This window comes from Sinocyclocheilus grahami, unplaced genomic scaffold, assembly GCF_001515645.1.
Source record: "Sinocyclocheilus grahami isolate Dianchi unplaced genomic scaffold, SAMN03320097.WGS_v1.1 scaffold958.1, whole genome shotgun sequence".
In the NCBI taxonomy this organism is placed as follows: Eukaryota; Metazoa; Chordata; class Actinopteri; order Cypriniformes; family Cyprinidae; genus Sinocyclocheilus; species Sinocyclocheilus grahami.
Genome location: NW_015506137.1, coordinates 468433 through 488384, shown reverse-complemented (window position 1 = coordinate 488384; position 19952 = coordinate 468433). Strand labels below are relative to the sequence as shown.

General features: G+C 33.2%; 1 protein-coding gene across 1 annotated transcript in view; it reads left to right on the top strand.

Moving 5' to 3' along the window:
• LOC107564742 (A disintegrin and metalloproteinase with thrombospondin motifs 20-like) overlaps positions 1-19952 on the top strand; it is a 97830-nt gene that overhangs the window by 54079 nt on the left and 23799 nt on the right. Inside the window, exons 13-23 of the mRNA XM_016249888.1 lie at positions 2596-2691; positions 3928-4094; positions 5421-5550; positions 5653-5779; positions 7662-7872; positions 9328-9492; positions 10886-11050; positions 11131-11250; positions 13687-13935; positions 16042-16203; positions 17659-17838. Of these exons, the coding sequence (XP_016105374.1) occupies positions 2596-2691; positions 3928-4094; positions 5421-5550; positions 5653-5779; positions 7662-7872; positions 9328-9492; positions 10886-11050; positions 11131-11250; positions 13687-13935; positions 16042-16203; positions 17659-17838 (1772 nt within the window). The remainder of the gene's footprint in view (positions 1-2595; positions 2692-3927; positions 4095-5420; positions 5551-5652; positions 5780-7661; positions 7873-9327; positions 9493-10885; positions 11051-11130; positions 11251-13686; positions 13936-16041; positions 16204-17658; positions 17839-19952) is intronic.

Here is a 19952-nt window from a genome sequence, read left to right as displayed (position 1 = left end):
TCACTTTCTGGTGTTCCTTATCTTGTTCTTGACACTCTCTGGTGTTTCTCTACTTTTTCTCATTGCTCTGTGGTGTTTCTCATCTCTTTCTCATTGTTTTCTGGTGTTTTTAATTTCTTTCTCATCACTCTCTGGTTTTTCTCATCTTGTTCTCATCACTCTGTGGTTTTTCTCATCTTGTTTTCATTGCTCTCTTGTGTTTCTCATCTCTTTCTCATTGCTCTCCTGTGTTTCTCTTTTTTTCTCATCACTCTCCAGTGTTTCTCATCTCTTTCTCATCACTTTCTAGTGTTTCTCATCTCTTTCTCATTGCTCTCCTGTGTTTCTCTTTTTTTCTCATCACTCTCCAGTGTTTCTCATCTCTTTCTCATCACTTTCTAGTGTTTCTCATCTCTTTCTCATTGCTCTCCTGTGTTTCTCTTTTTTTCTCATCACTCTCCAGTGTTTCTCATCTCTTTCTCATCACTTTCTAGTGTTTCTCATCTCTTTCTCATTGCTCTCCTGTGTTTCTCTTTTTTTCTCATCACTCTCCAGTGTTTCTCATCTCTTTCTCATTACTTTCTGGTGTTCCTTATCTTGTTCTTGACACTCTCTGCTGTTTCTCATCTCTTTCTCATCTCTCTCTGGAGTTTTTCTTATCTTGTTCTCATCTCTCTCCAGTGTTTCTCAGTTCTTTCTCATCACTTTCTGGTGTTCCTTAGTTTGTTCTTGACACTCTCCAGTGTTTCTCATCTCTTTCTCATCACTTTCTGGTGTTTCTTATCTTGTTCTTGACATTCTCTGGTGTTTCTCTACTTTTTCTCATTGCTCTGTGGTGTTTCTCATCTCTTTCTCGTTGTTTTCTGGTGTTTTTAATTTCTTTCTCATCACTCTCTGGTTTTTCTCATCTTGTTCTCATCACTCTGTGGTTTTTCTCATCTTGTTTTCATTGCTCTCTTGTGTTTCTCATCTCTTTCTCATCGCTCTCTGGAGTTTTACTCATCTCTTTTTCATCACTTTCTGGTGTTTCTCATTTTTTCCTCATCATTCTCCAGTGTTTCACATCTCTTTCTCATCACTTTCTGGTGTTCCTTATCTTGTTCTCACTACTTTCTGGTGTTTCTTATTTTTTCCTAATCATTCTCCAGTGTTTCTCATCTCTTTCTCATCACTCTCCAGTGTTTCTCATCACTTTCTCGTGTTTCTTATCTTGTTCTTGACATTATCTGGTGTTTCTCTAATTTTTCTCATTGCTCTGTGGTGTTTCTCATCTCTTTCTCATTGTTTTCTGGTGTTTTTAATTTCTTTCTCATCACTCTCTGGTTTTTCTCATCTTGTTCTCATCACTCTCTGGTGTTTCTCTACTTTTTCTCATTGCTCTGTGGTGTTTCTCATCTCTCTCTCGTCACTTTCTGGTGTTCCTTATCTTGTTCTTGACACTCTTTGGTGTTTCTCTACTTTTTCTCATCTCTATCCAGTGTTTCTCAGTTCTTTCTCATCACTTTCTGGTGTTCCTTAGTTTGTTCTTGACACTCTCCAGTGTTTCTCATCTCTTTCTCATCGCTCTCTGGAGTTTTACTCATCTCTTTTTCATCACTTTCTGGTGTTTCTTATCTTGTTCTTGACATTTTCTGGTGTTTCTCTACTTTTTCTCATCTCTATCCAGCGTTTCTCAGTTCTTTCTCATCACTTTCTGGTGTTCCTTAGTTTGTTCTTGACACTCTCCAGTGTTTCTCATCTCTTTCTCATCACTTTCTGGTGTTCCTTAGTTTGTTCTTGACACTCTCCAGTGTTTCTCATCTCTTTCTCATCGCTCTCTGGAGTTTTACTCATCTCTTTTTCATCACTTTCTGGTGTTTCTTATCTTGTTCTTGACACTCTTTGGTGTTTCTCTACTTTTTCTAATCTCTCTCCAGTGTTTCTCAGTTCTTTCTCATCAATTTCTGGTGTTCCTTATCTTGTTCTTGACACTCTCTGGTGTTTCTCTACTTTTTCTCATTGCTCTGTGGTGTTTCTCATCTCTCTCTCATCACTTTCTGGTGTTCCTTAGTTTGTTCTTGACACTCTCTGGTGTTTCTCATCGCTCTCTGGAGTTTTTCTTACCTTGTTCTCACTCCTCTCTGGTGTTTCTCGTTTTTTTTCTCATCACTCACCAGTGTTTCTCATCTCTTTCTCATCACATTCTGGTGTTTCTTATCTCGTTCTTGACACTCTCTTGTTTTTCTCTACTTTTTATCATTGCTCTGTGATGTTTCTCATCTCTTTCTCATTGTTTTCTGGTGTTTCTCATCTTGTTCTCACCACTCCCTGGTGTTTCTCAGTGTTTCTCGTCTTTTTCTCATTGCTCTCTGGAGTTTCTTATCACTTTCTCATTGTTTTCTGGTGTTTTTCATTTCTTTCTCATGAATCTCTGGTGTTTCTCATCTTGTTCTCCTCACTCTCCAGTATTCTCATCTCTTTCTGGTGTTTCTTATCTTGTTCTAACCACTCTCTGGTGTTTCTCATCTTTTTATCATTGCTCTGTGGAGTTTCTCATCTCTTTCTCATCACTCGTTGCTGTTTCTCATCTTGTTATCATCGCTCTCTAAGGTTTCTAATCTAGTTCTTGTGTTGTAGGTTATAACGTTGTGGTTCGAATTCCTGCTGGTGCAACCAACATCGATATAAAACAGGTCAGCTACTCAGGATTGCCAGAAGATGATAACTACCTCGGTGAGTTAGTACAGATAACAGACCAGATTACCCTGGTAATACCACAGTACTCTGACACGTGTTATATATACTGAATGATTGCTGTGTTTATATGCCATGATATTTACGTGGCACTCAAATGAAGAATACCATGCTATTGCAATGGCACATGTCCAGAACAGCTGTGGTATTACAATGCTGCTTCACCGTGACTCTTCCGGGAATTCGGGGTCACAGGGAGAGCAAACACCGGATGATTGACAGACGCCGAGGTGCTAATGAAAGTGAGCAAGCGTGTCCAGGACATTTGTGTAGCTGTTCACACTCGAGTCAAAAGGCCAAATAAACACAAACACACACAGCTGATGAATGAGACATGACCTAAGTTCACTGTCCAGGTCTGGGCCTGTATTCACAAACCATTTAATCTTACCACTAAGAGTTTTCTCTTGAAACCTATTCACAAAGCTGCTGAGACAAACGTGTACTAAGGAACAGACGGAAGTCTTAAGCTCAGAGTAAGGGGGGTTAACCTCATTGCTATGGAGGATGTCAGCGTGCTTATTAACTATGCACACAGTGATTGGCTGATAGTCTCTGTCGGAGATTTATTTATAGAAATATTGTAGAGTACAATATTATGTTGCCATATTCAAATAAAGGTTTAAAAATAAAAATGTTGTCGTATTCAAATAAAGATTTTAAAATGCAGGCTAAGTGTCACTAATTAAACAAGTATATGCTTAGCTAATTGTCAGCCTCTTATATGTGTGCTTCTCATAATTAGTGAATATGCATATAAACAGCCTTTTAATTAACAGTAGAATAATCATGGCTGATAGTAAGACATGCAAACGTAAAAGAAAACCAAACTGGACACATGAGCATCTGTTATTTCTTGCCCAGCTGGTTAATGAAAACAAGGATATAATCAAGTTGAGTTGGGATAACCTCCAAAACCAAAGGCGATACCTTTTTAAAAGCTCATTATCGTCAAATGCTTATGCTCCGAGGCAGATTGCTGTCAACAGCTATTTTAGGATAGTTTGTGGTTTGATCTTAGGAGTCCTCTTTAATACTCCTAACCTTTCACAGATTTAGGTGCTAGTTTTAGCGCTAAAACAATTAGAGCAAAAAATTATCCTAAATCTAGGACTGACATTATTTGTAAGATTTTCTCCTAAATCGGCGAGTTATGAGCTACTTTTAGCTTTGAGATGTTTTATGAATAAAGGCCCTGATTTTTCTCATCTGCAGCTCTGTCTGACAATCAGTCCAACTTCCTCCTGAACGGGAACTTCGTGGTGTCCATGTTTAAAAGGGAAATCACCTTTAAGGGAGCAGAGATCGAGTACAGCGGATCTAACACCACGGTTGAGCGGATCAACTGCACGCAGCGGATCGAGGAGGAGCTCGTGCTGCAGGCAAGTGAACTACACCAAACACAGCCAATCTGAAGAAGTTCACAGTGAAATGACACAAAACCACAGCACAGTTTTAGACTAATGAGCTGTCAAGCATCACATGATGAACAGAAACCAGTCAACCAGCTAGATATCTTGTTGTGCATCACCTGGTTAGGGCACACTGCAAGTTTTTATTGGTATCTTTGTTTTCAGTAAAAATATAACTAATAGGTAGATTACCTAAGAATCCAAATTGTGTGAGCATTGTGTGAGAATAAGACCAGTATTATTTAGTTATTTTAGTATTATTTATATACTATTATAGTTTTTATTAATATTTTGAATGAGCTTTTATTTTTAGATTTTCAGTTTTCATTTTCATTTTAGTTTTAGTGTGTTGTAGATTTTATATAAAAATCAAATATAATTTTAAACAGTAACATATACATTTCTTTAAAAAACATTTTATGGTTTTGAAATAGTTAAATATTTAGCTTTAATTTGTTCATCTCGGTTTTAGTTATTTTAGTGCTACAATGTAAACTTTTTTTTGTTTTTACATGAAAAAAAGTTTTCATGTAATATTTATATTTTGTTTTATTTAAGCTTTTTCAATTAATTAAAATGATTTTATATAAAAATTGTGAACCATATACATTGATTTTAGTTTTTAGTTTTTTTAATAATAGCTTTATTTTTGTTTATTTTTAATAAAAAGTTTTTACATGAAAAAAGTGTTCATGTAATATTTATATTTTGTTTTATTTAAGCTTTTTCAATTAATTAAAATTATTTTATGTAAAAATTTTGTGAACCATATACATTGATTTTAGTTTTTAGTTTTTTTAATAATAGCTTTATTTTTGTTTATTTTTAATAAAATAGTTTTTTATACAAAATATATTTTTATAATAAAATATACATTAATAAAACAAATTTTAGTTTTTTAAATAATTTAAATATGTAGCTTACTTATTTTTATTTCAATTTTAGTGCTTCAACTTAAACATTGTTTCAGTTAGTTGACAAGGCAAAAAAGTTTGTTTTTCCATGTAATATTTTTATTTTATTTCAGCTTTATTACAAGTAATTAAACTGATTTTTTTAGTTTTTTTGTTTTAGTTAATAATACCAAGACTGAATAAGTCTTTATTCAGGGAATATGTCTTGATTTAAGAATGCTTAGATATGTTTTCCTGGAAAAAAGACAAAAATGCTGATAAATGAAATGATTAATTAATAAAATGCCTTTATACAATGATTCTGCAGTATAATAACACTGACATATCTTCATCTGAGGGAGATTTACAGGCTTCCTGTGTAATGCATCTGTTGTCGTCTCAGGTTCTGTGCGTGGGAAACCTGTATAATCCTGACGTCAGATATTCCTTCAGTATTCCCATCGAGGAGCAGAGAGAGCAGTTCGTGTGGGATCTGTCAGGCCCCTGGCAGGAGTGCAGCCGCATGTGTCAAGGTGCCGCTTCTGTTTGGGCATTTTGCCTGGTTTTCTGTCCTTAAACACCTTTTTAGCTGAAAGCAAGCCACTTCCACGTCATCTGTGTGTGTTTGTCTGCAGGTGAGCGGCGGCGGAAGGCCGTGTGTGTTCGTAAGAGTGATCATTTGGTGGTTTCGGAGCAGAGGTGTGAGAATCTACCTCGACCCAGAGGCACGACGGAGCCCTGCAATACTGACTGTGAACTCAGGTACAAGCACACGACGTCTCTCATGCTTTATATGAGTAATGCAGCACTCCCATACTAGTGATGCAGCAAAAGGAGAACTTCAAATTCTGCAAACACTGAATTGACTGAAAATATTTTCATTTTAAATGTTTGATTTGATATTCAGTCTTTGTTTGGAATAACTATTATTTTTCTAAGTGGTAACAAATGTTTTCCCTTCGATTAGTGTCACTACAAAAGCATCTCGGATCCACCAGCACAAAATATTGTGTAATATTGTAAAAATATTTTACACTTTTGATATTTTTGCATTTTATGTGCTTTAATCATTTTATTTATTTATTTTATATTTTAAATATTTAATTTTCTTAAATTTTTATTTCAGTTTTATTAATTTTAGTGCTTTAAGTTGAACTTATTTTATTTCAATACGTTGCCAAGGTAACGTTTCTCTTTTTTTTGCATTTAGATACATTTGCATTGTCATTTAGCAGATGATTTTATCCAAAGTGACTTACAAACTATGACAGTATTAGTGTTGATAAAGGTTTCACAGAGGTTTTGGACACTTCCTTTCACTTTTTATCATAAATCAGAAAATACCGTAACAGCCATAAAAAAAATTTTAGGAACAAAATGTAATATAAATAAATGGGATTGACATGTGAACAAACCTCCCTGTAAAACAAAAAGGAAAGTCTGGTGTATGTAAGTGCTACTGAAGTGGGAATATTCGGCTCAGTGCATGAGAAAAAGTTCATTAGAAACAGACTTTATAGAAACGTATTGTAATTGTTACTTTTCTTTCCACTAGTCATGTTATGGAGGCAAAATAGCCCAAAATCTCCATATTGGCCAGTGCATGTAAAAAGCATAATATTTTATTTGACTTTAAAAAGAGGTTTTTCTTTAGGTGGTGCTGCCTAAAGGAAATGCTCTGAAATTAAAATATTGTTTACATGTGATATTACAGTTGTGTGGGAGGACAAAATAGTCAACCTATTCACACTGGGGTTGATGACAGTGAAGACAGTGCATCACCCACTGTAATATTTTACATTATTTAAGCATTGTTTAAATTAATTAGCAGGATTTAAAATAGTTAATTAGTTAGTAATAACAACAACCCTGATGCAAGTCACATCAGCTACTAATGTGAACTATTTTCCATCAATATCCTCCAACATTACCGGCTTTTACATTAAATATAATTCCATGTTCAATCATTCCTAATGCATGCATTTTTTAACACTATACACTTTTTAAGTTATTAAAAAAACAACAAAGTTTATTACTTTTACAAGAATATACTACTTCAGTCTTTCCACTTCAAAATTTCACATTTAATACAATGTGTTACTTGCAGTTTCTTTGTAATTAATTGTGAAATTTACAAGCAATTTCTCAGACAAAATTGCTTATACAGCAGTTTTTTCAGTACATTTCAAAGATTATGTTGCTGTATGTTAAAGCTCACATTTCTATTTATTATAGCCAAGAAACAGAGGAAATGTAATTGCATTTGCTGCCAAAACATTTTCATGAAATATTTGCATTTGTACACTACATTCAAGTTGCTGATTCATGCTGATTTCCCATAGAAACCTCAGACTGTCTTTGTCATGCATATTTTAGTGCAGTTCCCACCCAGTTGCAGTTTGAAATTGTTAGGAAAGCAATTTGTCTGACTTTTAAGAAGTGAATCATCAACTAGATATATATATAGATATATATAACATTTTGTATGGATGCAAATATCTCGGTCATGAGCATTTTTTGGCAGAAAATGCGATTACATTTCCTTGGTTTCTCAGCTAAAAATGTAAACACAACAGAAAAAAAACACTTAGCACTAACCAAATGTTCTGAACACTGGCTGTGTGTGTTTTTCTCTCCTCCTCAGGTGGCACGTGGCGGGCCGGAGCGACTGCTCCAGTAAGTGTGGTCCGGGTTACCGTACGCTGGATGTTCTGTGCATGCGCTACATCCAGAACAAGAGGCTAAGCGAGCGCATGGAGGCCAGGGCCTGCGCAGAGCTGCCCAAACCGCAGACGCGCGAGGGATGTCATGGAGACTGTCTGCTCAAGAGCTGGCAGTACAGCGCCTGGTCTCAGGTGACGCACGATACAGCTCATATCCTCCGTTATTCTTCACCCTGAGCTCTATATAATAATAATATAGATAGATAGATAGATAGATAGATAGAGAGAGAGATACTGTCAACAGCCTTAAAAAAATCACCATGTTTATAGGATTACAATTTTGTATATAACCAGTGTGAATGAACAAACCCCTCAGAAAACTTTGAGAATATAGATATTAATAAATCTGCTAAGTTTTATGTATGTAAGTGATACTGAAGTGGAGACACAAACTCATTATGTTTTAGAAACAAATGTTTTGTTTTGTTTTGTTTTTTGTTTTAAAAACTACAACTAATTAAAAAAAACTGCAAATTAATAAAAAAAAACTATTATAAAAATGCTATATAGATGTCTTTTTAAAAAACTACTGAAAATGACAAAAACATGACAAAATTACTAAAATTTTTACCTAAAATTAAAGAGAAAACAGAAAATATAAAAATAAAATATAAAATCTGGGGGGAAAACCGCTATAATTTGTCTGTATTTTTCTTGCCAAAGATACTATAGGGAATATTTTTTAAACAATTCTATAAATGCATTTTAAACAATACTAAATTTAATCGTTATTAATCAAATTGGAATTAAGACTTATAAAACCAGGCGAATGATATATGAACAAACCCCTCTATAAAAATCTTCAGAATATAGATATGAATAAATCTGCTAAGTTTTATGTATATAAGTGCTGCTGAAGTGGAGAAACAAACTCATTTTTAGAAAACGGCCTTTAAAGATATGCATTGTAATTGAAATCTATAGACGCAAATAGATAAAGTGCAATAATAAAATTTGTGTGAATGATATGAACAAACCCCTCAGTAAAAACCTTCAGAATATAGAGAAGAATACAACTCTAAGTTTTGGTGTGTGTAAGTTCTGCTGAAGTGGTGGAAAAACCTTTTAAAGATATGGATTGTAATCTAAATCTACAAACACAAATAGATAGTGTTATAAAATAAACTCTTTCCACTAGTCTAAAATAAAATAAAATATCCCAGAATTTCCCATTTGAGCAGTGCATGGAAAAATAATGTCTGTAGTGTCTTGCCTTTAAATGATGAAGTGAAGTAAATATATAAGGATCTGTAAATTTGCACATTATTTTTATGCTGTTTAAGTTTTGGTGTGTGTAAGTTCTGCTGAAGTGGTGGAAAAACCTTTTAAAGATATGGATTGTAATCTAAATCTACAAACACAAATAGATAGTGTTATAAAATAAACTCTTTCCACTAGTCTAAAATAAAATAAAATATCCCAGAATTTCCCATTTGAGCAGTGCACGGAAAAATAATGTCTGTAGTGTCTTGCCTTTAAATGATGAAGTGAAGTAAATATATAAGGATCTGTAAATTTGCACATTATTTTTATGCTGTTTCTCCTGATTATGTGCCGTTTTGTAATGCGATGTGATTGTGGTTGCAGTGCTCGAAGAGCTGCGGACACGGCGTCCGGACGCGGCAGGCGTACTGTATGAACAATCTGGGTCGCAGGCTGGTGGAGCGAGAGTGTAGCGAGCAGCAGAGAGTCCTGAGCGAACCCTGCAATGACGTGCCCTGTCCTGACTGGAGCGCCAGCGAATGGAGCGAGGTACTGACCACAGCTGAACCAGACGCTAATCACATCCAACCGTACTTATATTCTGAAGCATCATGATGCCCTCTTGCTGTTTTGAGCTGGTGTTTCTTATAGTAGTATACTAGTTGAACACCAGGGTTATTATAGATAAATAACCATATAAAAATAATTATAAAAAAACATAAATAATATTTCATTACTTGGGAAGAAAACTGAAATAGAATAAAATATATATATTAAAATACATCTTTTATTTCAGCTAATTGCCAAGTTAAGAGTTCTCATTTTCAATTACTTTAACTTGATGGAAGTAAACTAAATAAACCAAGACTATAAAGAATAAAAGTGAAAAAAGAAACTACAAAAAATGACAAAAACACCCAACAAAATGACTGAAAATTAACAAAATTAACTTTAAAATGAAAGCAGAAAATGTAAAAAAAAAAAAAACTAATTCAAAATATTAACATTTACATATTATCAGACGACGTTTTATGTTTCACATGACAACAAATATAAATTCAATTAATTTTCAGGTTATGAAAATGTAATCTCTAATTTGTCTGTATTTTCCTTGCTAAAGATACATTGGGGAAAGTTTTTAAACAATCCTATAAATGCATTTTAAAAAATACTAAATTGAATCGTTTTGAATTGAATCATTCTGAATTTGTGAAAAATTGCTTTTGAATTTAAACAAATTGTACTAACACGAATAAAATTAAATAAAGATTAATAAATAAAAATGAATACATACTACATGGACATATTAATAGAATACACAAAAAAACTAATAAAACTGACAAGAAAACTAAACTAAAAAAGAGACAAAAATGAACAAAATGGCTAATTACTAATATTAGAAAAATGTGAAAAATTACTAAAAACTAAAAACACCACAAATTGCTGAAACTTTTATATTAAAATGAAAACAGAAAATATTAAAATAAAATATATTTTAAAATATTAACGCAAATTATAGTACTATATCAGTGCTACACAGTATCATTACAAACATTATGAACACTATAGATGTGCAGTTTTTTAGTTCCTCTCACTCTACGACAAATCCTTTAAATTGAACCATATTTATAACATAACATGAATGATAAATATGAATATAAAACAAACATAAATTATAGTGGCATTCATTTTAAACAATATTTGTTATAAACGCAAAGCTTCACGTTTATTTAAAGTGAAACTTAAACTAGCACTATGTGGGAAATGCGCTAAACAAATGAATGTGGGCTCATGTACCTCTCTGATTCGACACCAATCCAACTTTTTATTTATTTATTTATTTATGACATTAATTGCATATATAAGTTGCCTATAAAAAAAAAAGTGACTTGTTTTCCGGAGAATACGGTACTTTGAGACTCTGTGCATCTGTTCACATCAGTGTCTGGTGACATGCGGGAAGGGCGTCAGACACCGACAGGTGCTTTGCATTCTGGGAGACGAGAAGCTGAATGAGCAGCGCTGTGACCCAAACACCAAACCCTCGGCAGTGGGCAGCTGTGAGCTTCCCGAATGTGCATCCTGGCAGGTCGGAGCCTGGAGTCCGGTGAGAAACAGACGCTCGGTTCCTTTGTCATGTCAGTTTCTGTCACCAGACGTTCTGAATGGGAATGATGGTGTTTTTAGTGCACGGTGAGCTGCGGTCAGGGCTATCAGATGCGTGCGGTCAGGTGTGTGTCAGGAGCTTACGGCGAGACAGTGGACGACAGGGATTGTAACGCAGCCGCCAGACCTCGAGACAGTCAGGTGAACAAACACAATCACGTGCTCCATCTGCACTAGTGCTCAAATCACGATTTTTAATGGTTTTAATGAAAGTAGTCTCTTCTGCTCACAAAGGCTGCATTTATTTGATCAAACATACAGTAAAAATTGTGAAATATTATTACAATTTCAAATAGCTGTTTTCTGTGTGAATTTATGTTAAAGTGTAATTTATTCCTGTGATCAAAGCTGTATTTTCAGCATCATTACTCCAGTCTTCAGTGTCACATGATCTTCAGAAATCAGTATAAGATTCAAAAGTTTGGGGGTCAGATTTTTAAAAAAGTTAAAAATTAATACTTTTATTTAGCAACGGGGCATTCAATTGATCAAAAGTGACAACAAGACATTTATAACATTACAAAAGATTTCAATTTCAAATAAATGCTGTGCTTTTTATTTTATTTTATTTTATTTTTTTTTTAATTTTTTTTTTTTTAATATTTTTTTATTTTATTTTATGTTTAGTTAGTTTCTTTTCTGTAGTGTTTCATTAAGTTATTTTAATTTTAATAGTTTCATAAACTAGCCTTATTTTAGTTAGTTGCCAAGGAAAAATTCGTTAAACTGAAAAGTTTTTTAAGTTTAAGTTTTTCATCTAATATTTAATTTAATTTAATTTAATTTAATTTAATTTAATTTAATTTAATTTAAAAATAAAGGTGCTTCACGATGCCATAGAAGAACATTTTTTGTCTAAATGATTCCGTAAAGAACCTTTAACATCTGGAAAAGCTGTTTCTGTTTCACAAAAGGTTCTTTGTGGTGAAAGAGGGTTCTTCAGATTATAAAAAGTATGAAAGAGATGGTTCATAAAAGAACCTTGGTTCTTTGTGGAATCAAAAATGGTTCTTCTATGGCATCACTGTGAAGAACCTTTTAAGCACCTTTATTTTTAAGAGTGTAGTGTATGTTGCCACAAATTAGGACCTTATAGATTAGAATCTTGTAGAGCAGAATCCTGCAGAGGTAACCACTAGAACAGAATCCTATAGGATCCTATAGAATTATGAAGAACTGAACCCTGAGGCACAGAGCTCTACAGTTCAGACTCTTCTGATGAGCAGTCAGTATTTGAGGACGTTGCTCACATGACATGACTGTGGTTTGAAACGGTCACATGCAGCACGTTAGGAGACCACCATCAGTCACAACAGACTGGAGCCGCTCGAACACTCGAGGTCAGCGTACATCTGGACGTGACGTAACTCCAGAACGCCTTTGCTGCTTTATCTTTTGTAATACACGTGTGACTTTTTTTGATCTCTGACTGCTGTGTGAGTCACATTGTGTGTTTGTCTTTTTGAGTTGGAAGGAGAGTGTGTGTGTTTGAAGGAAAAGCGTGTGTTTGTGCAAGTGTGTAATCTCTCATGGTTAAAATCTCTCCCATCTGTCCTCTGTGTGTGGGAATGCTTACGCACACTAACAATATGCTCGTTTAACAAATGCTGTTCTGTCTAGGGATGCTCAAAACCATCACTAGTCTGTGGCTTTTCTGAATGAATAGTAGATTAAGGACATCCTATGTAATTAGGGTGGCTGTGTTTTGCTGATGTGCTTTTAATTCACTTTAGCTTAATTTTTAACATCTATTTGAATGTGGCGGGATGGAATTAAAGACAAATACGTGCAAGTAAAATGTATTTATATAGCATTTCACAATCTCCCTTCATGATGGTGAGCATTTCACAAGATGATAAATTATTTTTATTTTCTTATTTTCTTTTAATTTATTTTAATTTATTTTAATTTAATTTAATTTAATTTAATTTAATTTAATTTAATTTATTTAATTTTATTTAATTTAATTTAATTTCATTTAATTTAATTTTATTTAATTTTATTTTATTTTATTTAATTTTATTTTTTGTGTAATGTTTCTCATCAAATTTATATTTCACTGTGATGTTTCTGACAATAAGGAGCTACTAGATTATTAAAACTTAATTTGTATGATCAGTAAATACCATGTAATTTAAACCCAACTGTGAAGCAATTACACTCACTATTATCCTCTCTTCAAAAAGCTTTAAAAACATCCCGCATTATAGAACAATTTTTCAATAAATTGTCATTTTTATTTATTTGCTTTCCCCTGTATTCCCCCACTTGTTTTTGTTCTGTAATGCTGTATATTTGTTAAGATTTGTGAAAAAAAAAAGTTTTAGTTAACATTACGCTGGTAAAAGAGGAAAATGATGTGCTACATAAAGCTACATAAAATACAACCATTCTGAATATGCACATATTTTTTCACACAAATATTGGGCACAATTTTAAACTGAAATTGAAACCCATTGACTAACTAAAGGAAGTTATTGCAGTGCATTTTGAGGTGTGCTGCCTGAAGAGGTGTCTCGGTAGGCAGCTGTCTGTAGGTGTGGTTTGTGTTGATTGTGGCGTGTGTTTTTGGTGCAGTGCTCGGTGTCGTGTGGTGTGGGTCGCTCCACGCGGCGGGTCGTGTGCATGAGCTACCATCATCAGCTGGACGAGTCGTTCTGTGACCCAGACGAGCGTCCCAGCACTGAGCAGGAGTGTGCGGCCGCCCCCTGCCAATCCTCCTACCACTGGCCCAACAACCAGCCCCACTTCCCCTACGACCCCAGCAGCCACAGCTGGAACGTCCCGTCTGCAGACAACCAGTGGAGGACGGGGCCCTGGGGAGCCGTGAGTGACACCCTCACTTACTCTGCTTCATGTTAACATTTAACATTTGTAATACAAAACAATATACTTAAATGATGCATAAAATATATATGAAATTCATAGTTGAGTAAAAGTGTATTTGAATTTAGTATATATATATATATATATATATATAATAGTGTATTTTTATTAATATAATTATTGGTAAATTTATTAATATTATTAATTCATACGTGTGTGTGTGTGAGAGTGTATATATATATATATATATTTAGCAATTTTACTCAATCACTGATGCAATGTGCTTTTCATATTACAGTACTGAGAATTAGAGGTGAAATGTGTTGAACTGGCATTGAAATAATTTCATAATGCAAAAAAATAATGCATTCGGGTCTGTTGTGAGCCAAACTAAATACATAAACATTTCTTAAAACTGCATAGTTTTTAGTGAGGCAATGACACTTTGCAAATATGTTAAGGACTTCTAAATATGCATCATGATTTTTTTTTCAGATTTTTGACAGTTATTTTTTAAGAGATATAACACGTTTCGTGTTCGGGTCATTTTTGACCCGGGTATGTATGGAGCACCCCTAGGTGTCAAAAATACTTATCTATGAAATTACATTAGTGTCTAAAAACTGTTGTAAAATATATTTAGCCTTTTTCACATATCTCAAAACACTTTTGGGACTGATTTTTGTTGATAAATATAAATATGTGCATCTATTGATGAACCACTGCAGCATAAAAAAATCATCACTTTAATTAAATTAAATTCCATTCATTCCAAAGGGATTAATATTGGTAATTCTCAGATTATATATTTTTATACATTTAATACAATAATATATTCAAATACAATTTCTCATCAATATTGTAAAAAATATATAGTTATTTTGCATCATAGTTTTTTTGTGTTGTTCATGTGTAATTTGAAATTTCAAAGATTATCTACATTTTATTTATTAATCAATAACATTAAAAAAAAATCACATTCACTCATTAATGAGAAGTTGCTGATCAGATACAATATATTGGGAAAATATTAAATGATGACTTTTTTTTATTAAATAAAAATATTTTTTATGCATAATGAGGCTTCATTTTCTTTATGCAATATATAGGATTGAATAAACTTTATTAATCCCCAAAGGGAAATTGCCATACACTCAAACATTTCTCACATTATCACAGTTTATTCACTACAGTTTAGAAAATGCTAATAAAATATGAGAAGCACTCAGAGTTAAACCGTGTCAGAAGAAATTCAGCTTGATAATGTCAGATAACTTTGATAGAAAGCTATGGAATGAATTCAGCTGAATAGCTGTCAGCTGTTAAATTCAGGCACACAATTAGATAAAACTAACTTAGCTCAACTAATCACCAAGCAATGCTTCATTTTCTTCAGTTGGTGGTGTAAAAAGCTCGCATTAGCAATTAAAGAAAAACACTTCAGCAGAGCATGCTCAGGTCAAAGTGTCTGAATCATTTTTGATCCCAGATTTTACCGTTAGTCCACTGTATGAAGTATAATATGTCACAGTTCACTTTATTTTGCTATCCTCACTTACATAAATTATATGTATATGTCCTGCACCCACTAGTAAAAAAATATGTGACCCTGCAGCACAAAAGCAGTGTTAAGTCGCTGGGGGATATTTGTAGCAATAGCCAACAATACATTGTATGGGTCAAAATTATAGATTTTTCTTTTATGCCAAAAATCATTAGGATATTAAGATCATGTTCCATGAAGATATTTGTAAATTTCCTACCGTAAATATATCAAACTTAATTTTTGATTAGTAATATGCATTGCTAAGGACTTCATTTGAACAACTTTAAAGATGATTTTCTCAATATTTAGATTTTTTTGCACCCTCAGATTCCAGATTTTCACATAGTTGTATCTCAGCCAAATATTGTGCTATCATAACAAACCATACATCAATGGAAAGCTCATTTATTCAGCTTTCAGGTGATGCATACATCTCAATTTCAAAAAATTGACCTTTATGACTGGTTTTGTGCTCCAGTGTCACATATCAAAAACGATATGTGGTGTCTGAGTAGTTTTTGGTTTGACAGTAGATGCTGGTGTCTTGTGTTTGTGCTCAGTGCTCCAGCTCGTGTGACGGTGGCTTCCAGCGGCGGGTCGTGGTTTGTCAGGACGCAGACGGACGCAGCACCAATCACTGCGACGAGAGAGTCAAACCCGACCAATCCAAGAGCTGCGACTCCGGACCCTGTCCACACTGGAACTACGGCGTCTGGGGACAGGTCAGACACACAATACCTGCGCATTCAGAGAGTGCTCATTTAATGTTAACATAATTAACACTACATTAATATTACAATAAACATGACTTGAAGTTCATTAAAATGCTGTTAAAATATAATCATTATAATTATTATTCATTATAATATCCATATAATATTATGTTTATTTTTAATAATTCTTAATTAGTTTATATGATAGTATTTGTAATAATACAATTCTAATTTATTTTAATTAATTTAGTTTTATTCATTATAAAAATAATTGTGTATTGTTTTGTATTCCACAGTGTTTAACGAGTCAAGAGACACGTTGATTATAAATATTAAATACTATTATTTAATGCAGTAATATTTAATAATATTATTTATTCATTACCAAAACAAATCTCAGCATGGACTATTAATATTTCTATTAACATTTATTATATTTATTTAATATGTTTTAATATGTGTATATATAAAGATACACACATACAGTATATATTTAGAAAATATATACATGTATTTACATGTCTATATTTATATCCGTATAATTTAAATTATAAATAAATAAATATATGTATTATATAAATATAACATATTTGCTGAAATACATACATGCATGTGTGTGTATTTATATATACATAAAAAAATATACAAAGTACACACTCATATATTATGTAAACAAAAACTTTTATTTTGGATGCGATTAATCGTTTGACAGCACTATTTTTAAATAATTACTTTAAGTAATAATAATAATAATATATTTTATTATAATCCACAATGTGTTCAACAACTCAAGAGAAGTATTGATTATAAATATTACATTTCAGTAATTCAGTACCGAAACAAGTTTCAATAAGGACTATTAATAAATTTGATTATATTTATGTTTTCATATTTCATATTATATTGATAAATTATATTTATTTAATAACAATATCATTATTTTGATAATATTTGCATACTAATGTATTTAAATTATTATTTGTATTAATTATTACAATAATTTTGTATTTCTTATATAATCCACAATGCTCAGTATAAGTCAACAGCAATACTGCTTAAAAATATTATATATGATTAATTCATTACCAGAAAGAGTTCTTTTTCATTATTTTGAGTGGAAATAATAATAATAATATTTTTGTTGATTATCAATTAATAAATTATAATTGTATAATAATAATAAAATTCATTATTATAAATAATATTTTATTATTTTACAATCCAGAGAGAATTATTGATTGTAAAAATGAAATAAAATTCAATCAGCATTGAGTAAGAGTATCATAAATATAGATAAATGAATTATGAAACTACAGTTTAACTCATTATTGATGTGTGTGTTTTTGAGTGTTGCATCTTTAGCTTAGCGACAGGATAAACTGTACTGGAGTCTCTTCTGCCTGGTTTATGAGTTGAGAAGCTGAAGTGCTGATGGTGGAGTGTCTCTTTGTCTCTGTCCTGTAGTGCTCACGCTCGTGTGGCGGCGGTCAGCGCACGCGTCTGGTGGTCTGTCAGCGCCCGAGCGGTCAGAGGTTAAACGAGCCCAGCTGCGATGCTCTGGACAAACCGGCCGATGTGGAGCGGTGTAACGGCCAGCCCTGCGCCGCCGCCGCGGCTTCATGGCACAGACGAGCGTGGAAGCCGGTACGATAGATAGCAGCTGTCTGTGTGTCTGTCTGTCTGTCTGTCCATCAGACGCCCAAAGACACGCCCAAACAGGGTTCACGTTCAGTTAAAAGCACGCCCAGACCTCGCTCACAAACACCAAAGATCAGGAGCCGGTTACATTCACTTAGCCTCTATGTTAAAGGGATAGCTCACCCAAAAATGAAAATTCTGTCATTAATTACTCACCCTCATGTCGTTTCAGACCCGTAAGACCTTCGTTAATCTTCGGAACACAAATGAAGATATTTGTGATGGAATCTGAAAGTGTCTGACCCTCCCATAGACAGCAACACAACTGAAATGTTCCCAAGTCCAGAAACGTTGCAAGGAGATCTGTAAAAAAATCAGGGGTTCAACCGTAATTATATGAAGCTACGAGAATACTTTTTGTGCACAAAACGACTTTATTCAACAATTCGTCTCCTCCGCATCACCCTGTAGTGCCATTTTGGAGAATATCAGCTGGATGTAAACAGCGTATGCTGTTCTGTGTCAGCCGCGTCACACGGATACACTGTTTCCTACGTTGTTGTGATTTGATCTGAACGGAAACAGTGTATCCGTGTGACGCGGCTGACACAGAACAGCATACGCTGTTTACTTCCAGCTGATATTCTCCAAAATTGAACTAGGGTGATGTGGAGGAGACGAATTGTTGAATAAAGTCTTTTTTTTTTCTTTCTTTTGTGCACAAAAAGTATTCTCATAGCTTCATATAATTGCGTTTGAACCCCTGATGTCACATGGATTATTTGACAGATCTCCTTGCTACGTTTCTGGACTTGGGAACATTTCAGTTGTGTTGCTGTCTATGGGAGGGTCAGACACTTTCAGATTCCATCACAAATATCTTCATTTGTGTTCCGAAGATGAACGAAGGTCTTACGGGTCTGAAACGACACGAGTGTGAGTAATTAATGACAGAATTTTCATTTTTGGATGAACTAACCCTTTAAGACAGTTTCTTAAGAACCAACTAGCAGTTAACCAGTAGACTAATCTACGTTTTTATGTAACCGAATTTTATAAATCTCAAACAGTCTTAAAGAACAAAATGAGATGACTAACTTTTAAGACTAGTCTAAACCTTTTATGCAACCGGCCGCAGCTGTTTACCGTTTTGTTTAGAATCAGTATTTTGTCTTGTTTTCCAATACAAATATCTAAATATTCTTAAACCAACATGCATTTACACGAAATGCAAAATTACTTAAGGTATTAAGTCTTGTTTTCTAAAAAATGCATCAAAATGAAATCAGTTTTTGCTTAAAATTAAGTAGTAAATAAATAAATATACACATTTAAAAAAAAACTAAATTTAAAAATATAAAAATATATTTTTCTGAACCCATTCTGAACCAATTTGCTTTTTAAAAAAATAAATACAATTTAAAAATAAAAAAAATACTTTGCTGAATCCATTGGTAGGTGTTTGTTCTTGTTTTAAGTCAGAGGCGGACAGTAGTGAAGTATTTTTACTTTACTCAAGTAAATTTACAATTATCTGTAGTTTATCAGAGTATTTTTTACTTCACTACGTTCCAAAGCATAATGTCTTACTTTTTACTGCACTACATTTCATAAATAAAAGTTGTTGTTTGTTTTATCTTTCATACTTAAGAACATAAAAAATGTAGTACTTTCTCGTACTCAAGTAAATCTTTCAATTACTTTTACTTGAGTAAAAGAAAGAAAGTAATAGATTTCTAATGTAATTAAGTATAAAATGATATTTAATATGAAACATAGTGCAGTAAAAAAAGTGCAATATTATGCTTTGGAATGTTGTGAAGTAAAGTTTTCTAAAGAAAAACACTAATAATAAATATAAATAAAGATAAAGATAAAGATAAAGTACTGACACTTGAAAAGTACTTTTACAGCAGAGTAAAAATACTTCACTACTGTCCGCCTCTGGTTTTAAGCGAAAATTCACTTAATTTTGGTGCATTTTGCAGAAAGCAAGTCTGAATATCTCCTTTAAATGCATCTTGATTTAAGACTATTTTGTACTGGAAACAAGAAAAAAAAATATTTTTTTGCAGTGAATCTTCGGGCCACCTAAGCAGATTAAAAACAGTGATTAAAAA